At 39.7% G+C, this 15,212-nt stretch overlaps 1 protein-coding gene across 1 annotated transcript in view; it reads right to left on the bottom strand.

Moving 5' to 3' along the window:
* Positions 1-14,324, bottom strand: part of ABCA13 (ATP binding cassette subfamily A member 13) — a 195,658-nt gene extending 181,334 nt beyond the window's left edge. The window contains exons 1-3 of the mRNA XM_035318461.1: positions 14,064-14,324; positions 9,480-9,573; positions 7,301-7,424 (exon numbers count right to left, since the gene is read on the bottom strand). Coding sequence (XP_035174352.1) covers positions 7,301-7,424; positions 9,480-9,573; positions 14,064-14,153 — 308 coding nt within the window. The 5' untranslated portion in view covers positions 14,154-14,324. The remainder of the gene's footprint in view (positions 1-7,300; positions 7,425-9,479; positions 9,574-14,063) is intronic.
* Between the last annotated feature and the right edge of the window lie 888 nt (positions 14,325-15,212).

The following is a 15,212-nucleotide window of genomic DNA, read 5'->3' as shown; positions in this document are numbered from 1 at the left end:
TTTCCTCTTTCCAGAAGAGATTTAAACATCAGGTTTCTGTTGTTCACAGGGTGGCTTTCAGAGTGATTAATAGCTGCACTTTAGCTATTGCTTTTGAATACTACCACAAATTCCAGCATTACTAATACACCTACTGCCTGAAATTTCTGAGAGATAGAAACACTGATGTTTGGAAAAGAAAAAGAACAGCAATATCAGATACACTGAAAACGTGTGTTTTTTGAGCATGAACAAGGGTTTGATGCTTGACCAGAGTAACAACATCAGTTAAAACAAATCCAGTTAGAACTTCTTAAAAAAAAAAAAAAAAATCAACTAATACTCTAGTTTAGTTTCCACAGGATTTTCTACATACATTTTTTTCCCCAAATACGCACTGAATTTTAAATTGGCATCTAAACTCATGAAACAAGGCAGGGAAAAACAATTGTGAGTATTCAGAGAAGCAGAACATATAGACAGCATCACAGATAACCTGTGTTGCTTAATGCAGCCTTGCTACCTATGTACAAACCTTCTTATTTTAGAGGCACTGCATATAACAGCATTCCTGGGGAAAAGGTCACCTTTACTCACAAAGAAGCACACAGCTGGGCTGATGGTGTTGATGACCTCTTGCCAACACCTGGTTGGACTGATGATGGTGACAAGTGAATTAGTAATGCCCTCTTCTCCAACCCCATCGCTGACTGTTGCACCTTGGATCCACCAAGCTTGGGTTGATAAAGAGCAGGGGAACCACCAAAAAGCAACCTTGGCTTCTTATTTTATATGTTACAGCTACCTTTTTAATACACAGAAGAAGCACATCTGATAGAACAGGGTGACTTGTGTGAACGTTAATCGATTCTCTTATTGAATTCTCTCACTAGTAATCCCAGCCCAGAAACCATCTGGCCTCACACCGCATGAGCAGAGCAACAAGCAGTTCTCAGAACAGGTAAGTAGCAAATGTAGTAGATAAGCAGAGTCTGTTTAGCAACGACTTTTCAATCAGAACAAGGAAAAATGTTGTCCAGTCTTCATCTCAGAGCTTCAAAATTTGTTTACTTGGTAGGGCAGCAACTTCCGTGGGGCTGGCCCCTGAATGCACAATAAGGCCCAGCTACCACAGAAGAGAAGGCAGCAAATGCAACCTGAAATACTCACAAACACCTCTCTCCCAAACACAAGCCTCTCACAGCAGGATGAGAGCAGCAGTTCAGGCAAAATGTTTCTGAGCTATTAACTTTACAGGAATATCCAGAGGAATTATGTTAGCCAGCTGCCACTTGTGCCCCTCTTGTCCTCTTTGCCACAGCCATTTCTCTGGCTGCACTTGAGGCTGAGCTCAATCTCCTTGGGAAGGGGAAATGGCAACAGGAATGATCTTGGTTTTCAGGTTCAATTTCATGAAACGTGTCACAGAGGTTCTATATATTAAAAATCTGTGCTAAGTTTTAAATTATTTTATTTTTAATATGGTATTAGGGGGATCATATTTATTTCCTAATAGCAATGCTATGAGACACTCCTAGTTTCTTCATTCAGCACAAGTTAGATAAAGTTGCAGTAAGATGTCACTGTCTTGCCAAAAAATATGAAACTAGAGTCCTCAACCAGCTGCAGGAACAGTCAAGACAAGCAATTTCAGTTTGCCAGTCAGAATACTTGATTGTCGTACTGCTACCTTCCCAAAGAAACTTGTGCTTTCTGGAGCAGAAGACAGATATTGACTAACTTTACATGAGTAAGCTAACAGCAGCAGCTGCTAGGAACAATGAAGAGAAAAAGCAAGGGACAGCAAAAAGGGGGAAAACAGCAATTTGTAGAAGACAAGAATAATTAGAACCAGGGTGTTAGGAGAAGGTACCTATATCATTATATCATCATCCATAGTAACTCTTTCCCTTGTGACTTTCCAGAAATGTTTGTATGAGGACAAAAATCAAACTAAAGACATACATTTATATTAGTTCAGCCCATGACAAAACATTGCAAAAGAGCCAAAAGCCTCTGCATCTCTTTGACCATGTAAAAGTAACTGGCATTCCCTAAAGCCATGAAAAAGAAACACCGCTTCAGTCCAAATTACTCAATTAATTAGAATTGCAATAAGAATGCTCATAAGAGCAATTCTTCATTCATCTGAGATCTGAGCTGTAACGTGCCATACCATTTAGACCTATAATTTTCAGAAGCCTCCGCAGCAAACTCTTGTTTCGACTTGGTCCCTGCCGCCACATTAAAAATCTCCCTAAAACAGCAAAGCCTGAGCTGTGTTGGTTCCCATTCTGCATGATCTCAGGATGGCCTGGAGGCAAGACATGGCCATCAGTATCAGTACACATGCTGGACAACAGTTTACTGCATCTGCCACAGAAAGGCAGGATCTTTCCCCTCCAAGTTGCACACTATTATAGGCCTTCCAAAATTCAATAAAATTATATATATATATACATATATATATGTAAAGATTCAAAAAAATGTTGATCTTAATTGGTTACGGAATGGATAGAAACTCTTCTTTATAATTCCTTTTCTCCCCAGGTCTCTAACAATCTACTATAATCTATAATCCCATACAACCCCATTAGAGAACTTCACAGACCCAGGCATCAATAAGGCCAACAAGAGTTGAAACAGAAGCATGAGAAGGGCTACAACAGGACGTAGGGCTGAGCCAGGTGCCAAGGTGACACCAGTACAAGGTGACTATGTCCTTGCTGGCAGGATGCCATCCCCCAGAGTCCAAGATGGCAGGTAGAGATGGGGCTGGGTAACTGGCTCCATCAGCAGCCCCAGCACAGTGGGGTGAGCCCAGTAGTCCTTTCATATGTAGAAAGAAATGCAATATTGGGTCAAGGAGTTCATCCAAGAGAAGGTGCCTGAGACAGGCCCAGAGCTCCAACCCACCTACAAAGTGAGGCTGCTCAGGGCCCCTAAGGCTCTGGCATAGCAGAGGCAGCATCCGTGCTTGCTGCAGCCTTAGACATTGTTGACTGATAACCCAGCATCCTGCATCACTCTATCCAAAGCAGCACACGGGAACTGGAAAGTAACCTTTTACATGGCTTTGACCACCAGACTGACATTGCTTATTACATGCATTTTTCATTATAATCTAGCCCCAGAGGTTGGGCATGAATTTATTGCAAATCTCTTGTTAATTCCATTGGCTCAATGCTGGATTTCTTGCATTTCCCATGTAATCTTCCCGGTTTTCTCTTGTGTGTTTTCCAAAGAGAGCCTGTGATGCAGCACAAGCAAAATGCGGTCTCAGCACATGATGCTGCATGGTGATGGACCATTTTCCACAACAATATTGGGACTGAGTCTACCTCTGAGTCTTAATAGATTTAGTTTCACTTTCAAATTTGTGCCAGTTTAGCAAACACCTGTTTTGCAGTTAAACACATCTTAACATCGATACTGTTAAATACAGCTGTTTAAGCACTACATGAAGTAAAGAAAAATAATGTGTTTAGAAATAAGATTTTTGCATCTTTTGGAACATTCTGGAAATAGCAAAGAGAGATGTTTTTTGCTATGGGAGCTCCTACGCATACTCAGCACTGAAGAGGTCTGAGATACTGCTACATTTAACAGACTGGAGAATTGCTGCAAGCCAACAGCTTTTGCAGTGGCTGAAGACAGTAAAACCTCGGAGCTGTTGAAAAAATTGACATTTTGACAGGCATCAGGGGAGGGTTCTTGTGATTTAACCTAGCAGGCAGCTCAGCACCACCCAGCCACTCACTCCCACTCCTCAGGTGGGCTGGCGGAGAGAACTGGAAAGGTATAAGTGTGTGAGCTCCTGGGTTGAGATAAGGACACTTCACTGGGTAAAGCAAAAGCTGCATGCACAGGTGAAGCAAACCAAGGAATTTGGTCACTGCTTCCCATCCACAGGCAGGTGTTCTGCCACGTCCAGGACAGCAGGGCTCATCGCGTGTAATAGTTCCTTAGGAAGACAAAGGCCATCACTCTGAATGCCCCCCCTTCCTCCTCCTTTCCCCCGGCTGTTATTGCTGAGCATGACAGCACATGGTTTGGGATACTCCTTGGGCTAGCTGTCCTGGTTGTGTCCCCTCCCAGCTCCTAGGGGCACCCCCAGCCTCCTCACTGGCAGGGCTGCACCAGGAACTGGAACGGCTTCAGCTCTGTGTGAGCACTGCTCTGTGACAACTAAAACATCACTGTATTACCACCCCTATTTTCATCAGGAATCCAAAACACAGCATCATATGAGCTTTTTTACAAAGAAAATTAGCTCAGTCCCAGCCAAAACCATGACAAGGGGGTAGATTTTGCAGCAAATCAAAATTATAGAGTTGATCATAGCCTTCACCTGGCTCATCTCACCAACAGCTTGTTGATGGAGCCTTTTGGCCTGGACAGCAGTTTGGGTGGTTTATGATTTTCGTAGTTTATGATTTATCATAGTTTATCTATCATAGTTTATGATTTTCCAGCTGAAGTGTCAGAAAATTACTTTTTTAAAAAATTATTATTTTAATTTTTAATTATTTAATTTTTTTAAAAAAGTATTTCAAAGTGTGAACAACAATGTGGTGCGCACTGTGAAAATAAATAGGTCAAGTGTCCATGCAAGCTATACACAGTCTTTGATTTACCCTTAATAAGCACAATATTGTTGATGTAAAGTGTCCCTGAAAATGTCTGTATAGAACCTGCTATGGTTTGACATAAATCCTTGAAGGGAAGATATTTGATACTGCTGTTCCTACACCACCCCTTCTGTCCATTCAACCCAGGGACAAGTGTAGGATTCAGTTATGTTTGGCTGATCAAGCTGACAATCTGCATTCCTAAGGCTGTTGGCATCCAGCATAAGCCAGAGCAGCCCTTAGGTTGATTTAATTTACGCTGATGGACCTGCTGGAATAGACTGACCTCGGGATGAACTTCATGTTACCTTTTTACCCTTTTCCTGACCTAGGCTACATGCTACTTCACGTAGCCTACTGAGTGTATAAATATACATACATGGATGCATTTTATTTTTCACTTGAAAAAAATGAAAGCAGATAATTTTCCTCGTCCCTAAGTAGGTCTAAGTCTGCCTCAAGGAAATTTCTTCCTGCTTTTCTTTTGAGATGAAATATAATTTGGGCAGTTCAGTCAAAGCCGTGTAAGTGATCGTGCAAAGCAGTAAATAAAATTCGTAGCTTCTAGAGGTTTAGCACACTTAAACGGCAGCTGGAATGGTGATGTAAATAAAAAGTATCCTTTTAGGAAATATTTTTTTTTTTTTAAAGGCCAAGAGCTATTTGTAACCCTATAATAACCCAGTAAGATTATATTGCCTCTGCAGGTAACAGGCAACACATTTTGTACTGAGTTTGCAAGGCCACAGCACGGAGGCTTGTCACTTTTATTTTGTCTGAACATGAAGTGTGCCTGTGGTTTGTTTTTCCTGGCCAAGTGGCTACAGCTATTTATTTTACTTTCACTTGTCAGTGTATAATGCCACCATAGTTTTAAACACAAAGGAGTAACATGACTTTTTAATACATAAGATAATTATGACAAATATAGCAAAGCAGCACAGAGAAACACAAACCCTCTATGACAGTAGAGGCCTTGAGAAGCATGGATTCAGGATGCACTGTACTGGAGTAAGGTATGGGATGATAAGAGACTGGGCACAAGCTAGCCCTGGGGAGCCCACGACTATACACAACTTACTAGTGCTCAGTTAAAAATGTAGAACCATAGCTGTACAAAGCCAATTTCATGACTAACAAGAAAAAAAATGAGTACCTAACATGTAAGAGATAACGTATATATTTGGATGTACCATATAAATTCAGAAGTATGGATCTGCAAAACAGTGATGAACAAGCAAAGTACAAAAGCATGTTAGTAAACATAAGAGTGACTTCAAGTGCACTTAGGCATGAAAAAGAAGCCATCAACAACACATTTCTCCAAATAAAATGCTCCAAACCATGACCTGCAATAACAATCCCACTGCCACCAGATTGAAGCCATTGACTTAATGAGCCAGAGCAGCAGTGGAAGGGCAAGCACAACCCACAAGGAAGGGGGTAGAAACTAAGTGGCTGTGTAACAATCTTAACTACACAATCATCATTAGAATTTTTTTTTTAAGTGATGTTGCTACAATAACAGATATTACCGCTTAGAAATATTTTGTGCAATAATCAATCTGTTCTAATAATGATTCCATCTTAAATTGTTATGACTTCAATTCTACTAATAAATTACTGCTTTATAGAGACAGTGCTTGTGCATAAACAAGATTTATTTTGCATGGTCTTATGCTCATTCAATACCTCTCTACATATAAAAATAACTAAACAGGCTAATCAAAACAAGTATTATGGCCAATTAATGTGATACTGAAGCTTTCCAACTTGCTGCAAGCTGAATTTATTGCTGTCTATAAAACTAATGTTATCTATAATCTTCTGCAATAATAAACCATAAAAACATGATGCACATAGTCCCTTAGTTGACTCAAACCTGTAAGATCTTTTTGGTAGATATTCTCAGGTTTTCTGAGAATAAGTATACATATATACACAAATATTCTGTTTATCTTACCTTGATTTGACTTTATATATTTTGAAAGGTTGCTTATGATTACATTCTTCAGTCACATATGGTGTCAGTTTGTGTAAGTGTCTTTGCATCTCAGTTTTTTCCACACTTTATAGTAGATGGATGCACTACATTTCTTAAAGAAAGCTCAAAGTCACATTCACTTCTCTTTCTGCATTCTGGGATTCTGTGATAAGGCTCTCTTACAGTCTTATTTTTCACATTCTTTTAATAAAAAGAACTTCTGCTACTCCTTTTGGCTCTTTGTGTGTCTTACTTGAGAGCTATCCCTGTTTTGCTTTTCTATGTTTACACTTCCCATCATGTATGCTCCCAAACTATAAATCCACATATGATATAACTTCTGTTGGTCAATCTCACCTTTGTATAACAATAGCCTTTCCAATGAAGGATAAAAGTATAGTCTTGAGTGGCAGCACTGAAGGGTAAGAATATCACAAGGTTTCCCCCAGCTTTCTCCAAAATAGCTTTTAGCGTCTGATAACAGCAAGAAATTCCCATGAAAAGCAAAGAAAATTAGGAATAGGCATGACTAAAGCCCCGTGTCTTTTCCATTCATAACAAGACTAAAGGAAACTTCTGGTATTTGGTAACAAAGCTCCTATTCTTCCTCTCTACCAAAAATAAATAAATAAATAAATAAAAACATTTGCTGTAGAGAAAGATGCACTGTGACACTTAAAGCACTGTATAAATTAGTACATCTTACCGTAAGCGGTTGTTTTTCTGTGTTGTGTAACTGGTATTCCTACATCTTGAGCCAACATTACAGAAAAGAGTTCTCATGAAAGGATAAAGGCCCCGACTTGGCAAATCTCGAGCTTCTAAATAACCTAAAACCAAGCAGTGGCAGAATTAAAACCCATGATACTGCAGTTACAAAGCCTGTACCATAACACTGTGCTCTCTTCTTCTAGGAAGTTGCTTTGTCATCTCTGAACAATAAAGTTGTACCAATGGCAGGTGTTCCATTAAGCACAACTAATTCACCACAGAAAACTGATAACTCCCCTGCCAGACTATGACAACCAGACATTAGGGAACAGTTTCTGGAAAGCTCATTTTCGTGGTATTAATGCCATTGCAACAACATATGCTTGCTAGACTGTCAGTCCAAAATGAGTTGTGACCTAAATCATAACACAGAGTCTTTCATGAAATGGTGTTTCCTCTTTTCCCCCAGGCTTTCATGAGATGATGGAAATGGTATTGTGATGTCTGAATTAACACCCATCAAGATTGTCTAAAATGCAGCTTTTTCATGTTCTCTGAGAATTTAAACCTCAAAATATAACACAACTTCATTTATTTTGCAACATAGACAACAGCTATAGCGTTCCTATTTAACTTAATTTCTCCATTTAAAAAATCTGAAATTAAGAAATGGTTGAAACATCATTCCACCTTCAGTAATACAACTTTTCTTTGGCAACCACCACATCAAAATTAATGGAAGAAAATGAGCAGGACATAAGAAAGCTAGCATTCGGGCTAGCACTTTCCTGATGTTTAAAATCATGAATTTTGTGTTGTGAATTACCAGTGACACTGGCAGATGATTATTCTTACTTAGCACAATCCAGTTCACAATGTGAAAATTTCTTAGAGCACATATGCTGGATCCCTTTCTGCTGAAACAAAGCAGAGGATGTACTCTAAGAGCACCCCTAATGCACTCAGGCCCCTCACATGCATTGCATACTTGGATGCAGACCGGAGCTACTCTAAAGTAAACATATATAGCACACACTAGATTCTCTCCAGATGTTTCGCTCTACATATCTACAATTGTTTTACCAGACTGATTACTAAGGAAGTTAAAGCCTGACATTTGCAAACCTTGTAATATCTTTTAATACTAACCTCTTAAAGCACATTATCAAGTAACCAACTAAATACACATCCTGTCGGCCCTATGAGAACGATGCATTATTGTATGCCCCTTACAAAAATTATGACAACAAAGTACATATTAGAAGCCACTATTGCAATTCAAAGAAGTTATTTCATATGGTAGAATGACTAATTAAACAGAATGAATAAACATTGTACTGAAACAGAACACGTACTATTTCTGTTTTGTAAACTTGCCAAGCTTTCTTCAAAGCACTAGCTCTAAAGTCTCCTATATAGAATGTACAACTAATTCACTTGTTAACTGAGAGGTCCAAGACTTACATGCTTGTTTTAAATACAGGCTATCTTAAGTTCTTGAAGCTCTTGTGCAGTGAGTAATATAGCCAATCATCTTTTGTTGTCTCTTCACTTACTGGGTTTAGCTGCCACTGCCTTTCATTATTCTGGGAAGTTTCCCAGTTTGGGAACCCAGTCTGACATTGCCTGTAAAATTACTAATTAGCAGTACTGACATCTGTGAATAATAAAATAATAAGCTGAATAAAATTCAATACCTTAAGTTGTTCTTTTCTGAACGAAGTTAACATTTGACAAGATAAAAGCTAAAAAGAACTTGGAAGATTCTAAATCCCAGGAAGTGGGTAGGGTTAACATTAATCTTGTCTAACTGTTGACATCTACTGCATAATTATCTCTCTCTGAGCCAATCATCTAAACTGAACTTCTTGTCAATAGAAAAAAGTAAGTACAACTAAAACGAAAGAAACTCAACTTATTCGAAAGATTATGTCTAAACATGTTCTGAAAAATCATACCTTAAACTCTATATTTTTTTCAGCCATCTGAATATGGCTTGCTCAGAGCCACAGCTGGACAAAACTTAAACATATTCTAAGGTTTTTTCTACTGACTCCACTACGATTAAGTCAACACCACTCCAGCACACCACATTACAGTTTATCTTTAATATTTCCTAAGTACTTCTTCAAGCAGAGGTCAGCAAAAGAGAGAGTAAGTGAAACAAAACATACAGCTTTCCTTGTATTTTGGGGGCTCCTGAAAGCGGATTGCAGCCAGTACCAAGAAGAGCACACAAGGCCAGAGTATTTCAGCGAGAGACAGGACCTGAAAAGGGAAATGAAAACATCAGCAGTGCTACAGAGAAAAAAAAAATTGGAGAACAAATCAGTTAAATTTGTATCTTTTAATCAAATAAATAAATAAATATTTCCTCTACAACTACCTATGGCAAAATAAAATCGTTAAAAACAAATTAGCAGTTAAGACTTTTTTAAAGTACTTATAACTTTGCCAAATATGTGCTTTCAGAGTACAAAAGCAGTTTTCACTTCTTCTGTTGATAATGTTTGTACACATTTTCTTCTGATCAATACAGAATAAGCCTGGGACAACATGATTACAGCTTTCCTACAGCCGATCCTCTTGAGAATTCATCATTGTGCTGGACCTTGCTGCAGTTGCTCACTCTTCCCTGGTGCCTGCTGTCCTGAACTGTGACCCGTGCATCTTTTCTTCCTCCCCTGTGCTCCCTGACTGATGCCACTACATCCTTGCTTTCACCTGTAGTCATCCCTCTCTAAAAGCTGCCTTCATCGTCCCCAGCAGCAAGGCACTCTGGGCCCAGCTAACAGGCCTGAGGCTGCCCACAGCCACATCTCACATTACCCCATCTTCTCATTTCCAGGGCCACAAATCGACATTCAGGAAAAAAATAAATAAATAAATAAAATCAAAGGATTCACTTCTAGATTCACCAGTAAGAGCACTTGGGATGTCCAAATACCAGCTTCAGTAACAAGAATGCAGTAGAAAGAATCCCCTTAAATACATCCTGTTAGAAATATTAAAAGAGACTTTTAAATTCTTTTAACTTCTCTGTTGAGAATTTATATTTCAAAACCTTTTCACAGCTTTGTTGATGACCCAAATCCCACTGTGGAAGCAACTCCTAAGCTTAGGTTTATTAGAAAAAATACCTGGAAAAAGTAACATAAGAACAAAACCCAGAAACGAAGAGTGCTCCCTATGGCCTGTCCTGCTGAGCATAAGGCAACAAACTAAAGGCTTCATGAACCGTAGGGGTACACCCAGACCTAAAACCCTCAAAGCCAAGTAGGAGCAAATCAAAGAACACCAGGCCATCTCCTTTCTCAGTTTCCCAGGACAGCAAGGACCAAGAACAAGGACAAAACCTAACTGGACAAGGAACCATCCCTCAGGATCCCACAAGGTGACCAGGACAGGGACAACAATCATTGTCAGCTTTAACCAGCAGTCCAGATCCTCAGTCAACATCATGGCTGATGAAGCAGATCTGAGATGAAGTCAGGAATTCAGTCTGCAGAACAAGGTTGAGATCCAGTTAGAGTAACCAGATTCAGCCACAGCCCTATGATCACCAAGCACCACTGAGATGAAGTTCTACCAAAGCACCCAGACCAAGTCAAATAGAAGAACTGCTGGCCCCACGGGCAGGGCTGGGTGAATAAGTGGAAGCCCCAGGTGAGGCTGCTTAGGCTGATTAAGACCTATTTGTGCCCTCATGGTCCTGGCACCTCTGAGAGGAACCAGGAACTATTTAGATATGCACTTGATAATGCCCTCTAGATACGGTAGGGCTTTTTATCCTCTGCCCTTCTCTGCTTCCCGCTCTTTTTTCCATAAGCAGCAGCCCCTTGGAATTGTGAATCTCAGAATGATTTGGGTTGGAAGGGACCTTAAAGATCACCCAGTTCCAACCCCCTGCCATGGGCAGGGATGCCATCCACTAGACCAGGTTGTCCAAAGCCCCATCCAATCTGGCCTTGAGCCCCCCCAAGGAATGGGGCATCCACAGAATCTCTGGGCAACCTCTTCCAGTGTCTCACCACCCTCCAAGTGAAGAATTTCCTCCTCATATCTAACCTAAATCTACATTTTTTTTCATTTAAAGCCTTGTCCTAATACTGTACTCCCTGACAAAGAGTCTCTCCCCAGCTTTCCTGTAGGCCCCCTTTAGGTACTGAAAGGGGGCCTACTGCTGCTATAAGGTCTTCCTGTGCATTTTCTTCTCCAGGCTGAACAACCCCAACTCCCTCAGCCTGTCTTCATAGGAGAGGTGTTCCAGCTTCTTGGCCCTCCTCCAGACTTGTTCCAAGAGGTCCATGTCCTTCTTGTGTTAGGGGCCTCAGAGTTGAACATAGAATTCCAGGTAAGGCTTCACAAAAGCAGACTAGAGGGGGAGAATCACCTCCCTCAACCTGCTTGCCACCCTTCCTTTGATGCAGCCCAGGATACATTTGGCTTTTTGGGCAAGCATACATTGCCAGCTCACACTGAGCTTCTCATCAACCAGCACCCACAGGTCCTTCTCCTCAGGGCTGTTTACAACCTGTTCTCTGCCCAGCCTGTATGTGTGCTTGGGATTGCCCAGTTGCAGGACCTTGTATTTGGCCTTGCTGAACCTCATGAGGTTCACACAGGCCCAACTCTCAAGCCTGTCCAGATCCCTCTGGATGGCATCCCTTCCCTCCAGGGTGTCAACTGCACCACTCAGCTTGGTGTCATCTGCAAACTTGCTGAGAGTGCACACATCCTGAGAGGATGCTCGGTATAGGAGTAGATGAAGGGTGAGAATTGAACCATCTTTTTCTCATATGCTTTATATTAAAGTGAAAATAATAACAAGGTTTTTAAAAAGCATAGTTTCAGGAGAGGCTAATATCTCTTTTATAATAGCTGTAGTGGCAACTACGTACTCCGAGTATTTCACGATGGTTAAATGATTACAGTTCCAATTCTCCTCTAAATTAGGGTATCAGAACAAGAACCTTTAGGAGTCACATTTCACCCTTAAGCTAGCTACAGTACAATCTCAGCTGCAAACTTAGATGGCAATTAATTTTACACAAAGAATAATTAGGGAACAGTGATAGAAAAAATCAGTAATTGCCCGGTAGCATGCATCTCCTGAGCTTCCAAAATGCAGAGCTCAGAAGCTAAAGCACCTAAAAACCAAGAAATGGAAGGTATGTTTTACACCACAGCAGCTTCAAACTCTGAGTGAAGTCCAAATATAGCTAATTGGCTATATAGCTATAATATAGCTATTACCTCCACTGTCTTTGAACCATGTTAGTAAAAGGTGCAGATGCTTGCCTGCATTTCAGTTAAAACACCTGCTCTTTAGAGAACACTTGTGGTTTTTTACAGCCCTGTCACCCTTCATGCTGTGATATCATCTAATGCCACCTGCTGCTTGTGACACGTGTTTCTTCAGCAGACCACACCTGTCTTCTAGCTGTAGCTACCAACAAATAACCCTGAGAAGACACTCACCTTCTGCAGATACACCTACACAATATAATACAGAACTGAAGCAGGGTCATTCATTATAATTCCTGGCTTGGGCAATTTTGCATTTCACTAAAGTCTCTGATCAGGAAAGGTTTGCCAGTAGTGCAAACTTAAAATTTACATGAATTAAGACTTTGTCCTTCAAAAATACATGAGGGAAAACTAGACAGAGAGCAAGAAGAGCAGTAGATCATTGTGGAGGAAAACAGGAGATACTGAGAAGCCACTTACGGCACATAGGTTAAAGTATGAGGAACTAGGAGCATGCAGAATTGGTTGGTAATGGTGAAGAATATAATCAACAGTATCTCTTCCAAAAACAGTGTCTTTCACATTAAGAAAACATTGTTTGGAAATGAAGTTGTCTCTTTAAATCACAACTTAAAGTGAAATATTTTGGAAATGAAAAGCTGTATGTTTATTTAATTGAATTAATCCTGTCTGAAGCAGCCAACGTGCCTCATTGCAAATACCCAGATCACCATGGACAAGGGAAATCAATGCGAAAATATTAATTGCAGTGACATCTCTTTCTCACAAAAATATTAATTTGATAGAATGAACAAATCTCATTTGACAGTTTTCTTCTTTCTATCTAGGCAAACACAGTAAAAGCAAACAATGGCCTCTCATCTCATATTTTAATTAGTAGTAGTAGTAGTAATAGTAGTAGTATTTTAATTTTTACTGCTGTTAAAGTAGCTGCCATATTCCTCTGCATATTGCATATTGAAAGGATAAATTAAGCTTTCTAGAGTGAACAATAAAGGAAATGTAGGGGTATATGTAATTTTAATACACACTGCTTGCATTCCCCCAAACTAGATTTTGATCCCAATTATGCAAGCTTTCTTATATCACCATTGATTACCTGTAATGTGAAAGAAACTGATTTTCATCCCCGCCACTGCTACAAGCACTGGTAGTTATCTAATGATAATTGAAAGATAAGGCATGGTTCTACAAAAACTTTTATGAGATTACGTATGTCAATTTAAAATTGCAAAGCATTGCTGTATTCAGCTATTTTAGAGTTAAACCACACTATTGTTCTATACTTGTGTTTTCCACAACAAGGAGACTGACAGCAAAATAAGAATCAGTAGCAGCCAGCTGACCTTTTAACAGTCTGCAGTGAGAAAGGAAAACCAAGATAGATAGATAGATAGATACACTCTTTCCAAAAGAAAAAATAGGATACACTATTTCTATCAAAAGATTTACAATCTTCATTTTTTTTATAATTTCCAAAAACTCACCGGTTGCCTTACACGGCAGAGCCAATTCTTCCAAAAGAGAGCCTTGAACTGGTGTACTGCGTGCCCCATTTTCTTTTTTCTTTTCTTCATCTACTTGGAGAGTGGCTTCTTAAGCACTTTCTAGTTCAGAGTCATCTCACCAAGCACTCTGAACAAATTCCTCGGTAACTGAGTATTTCCAGCACTGGGGGAAGGTGCAAGAGATTTGCCTGCTTGTTGAGAAAAGACGAGATTATGTTTCTGCCTCTTGTTTTGCATTTGTTGAGGAATCTCATCTTTCCTCTTGCTTCTCAGTGCAATGAACAGTGAAGGGATGGGTTTATATCTATGCCTTCAGGCTGCTTAACTCCACAGCATATATTCTGCATTTGTTTCTATTTTTCTGGAATAAAAAATGAATGCAAATCTGGGGGGGGGGGGGGGGGGGGGTTTTTATACACTTTTTTCTTTTTTTTTCTTTTTCCAGAGTTGAGTGACTTTCTGTTACTGCAGTATTAATGTCATTTCATATGCATATTCTAAAAAGAAAAGTGGGAAAATAAGTGCATTGCCTAACCACGTAGCCCTAAAAAATGTCTGTCTAATTCTGTCACAATTCCCTTGTGAGGACACATCTAGCATTGTGGTGGTTCTGTCACATCATCATATTGGTTATGGTTATTTTTCCTTCTGAAGAGTAAAATCTCCAAATACATAGATATTGATGTCATTAACAAGGAATCTGACTTCCACTAGATTTAAGCTAAGAAGGCAATCTAAAAAATTAAGGTCTGATGCTTCTGCTGTGAGCAATTTTTTATCTTTGGGTCCACTGAGTTTTTCCAGTTTCCATGGGAGAATGTTCCAGTAATTTCTTATGCCCAGTGCCTGAGCTTTCCTTTCCCAACTTTGGCCCTTCAGAGGCCAAAGCTGTGAAGCTTATGTAAACTGTGAAGCTTATGTACTCTACTCTGTGTTAAACTGACTGATTAACCTGATAAAATCTTTGTATTTGAAATGGTGTCAATTGCCTTTTTTTTTTTTAATTTTCTGTGGGTTCAAGAAGCAGAGAAATTAATAAAAAAGATATTATACAGATCACACAACACAGATTGTACACAACAGATTACTTGTTGTGGACTTATAAAATTTAACATACCCATAAAAATC

Source organism: Oxyura jamaicensis, chromosome 2 (genome assembly GCF_011077185.1).
Source record: "Oxyura jamaicensis isolate SHBP4307 breed ruddy duck chromosome 2, BPBGC_Ojam_1.0, whole genome shotgun sequence".
Taxonomy (NCBI): Eukaryota; Metazoa; Chordata; class Aves; order Anseriformes; family Anatidae; genus Oxyura; species Oxyura jamaicensis.
This window is presented reverse-complemented; position numbering and strand designations above follow the sequence as displayed.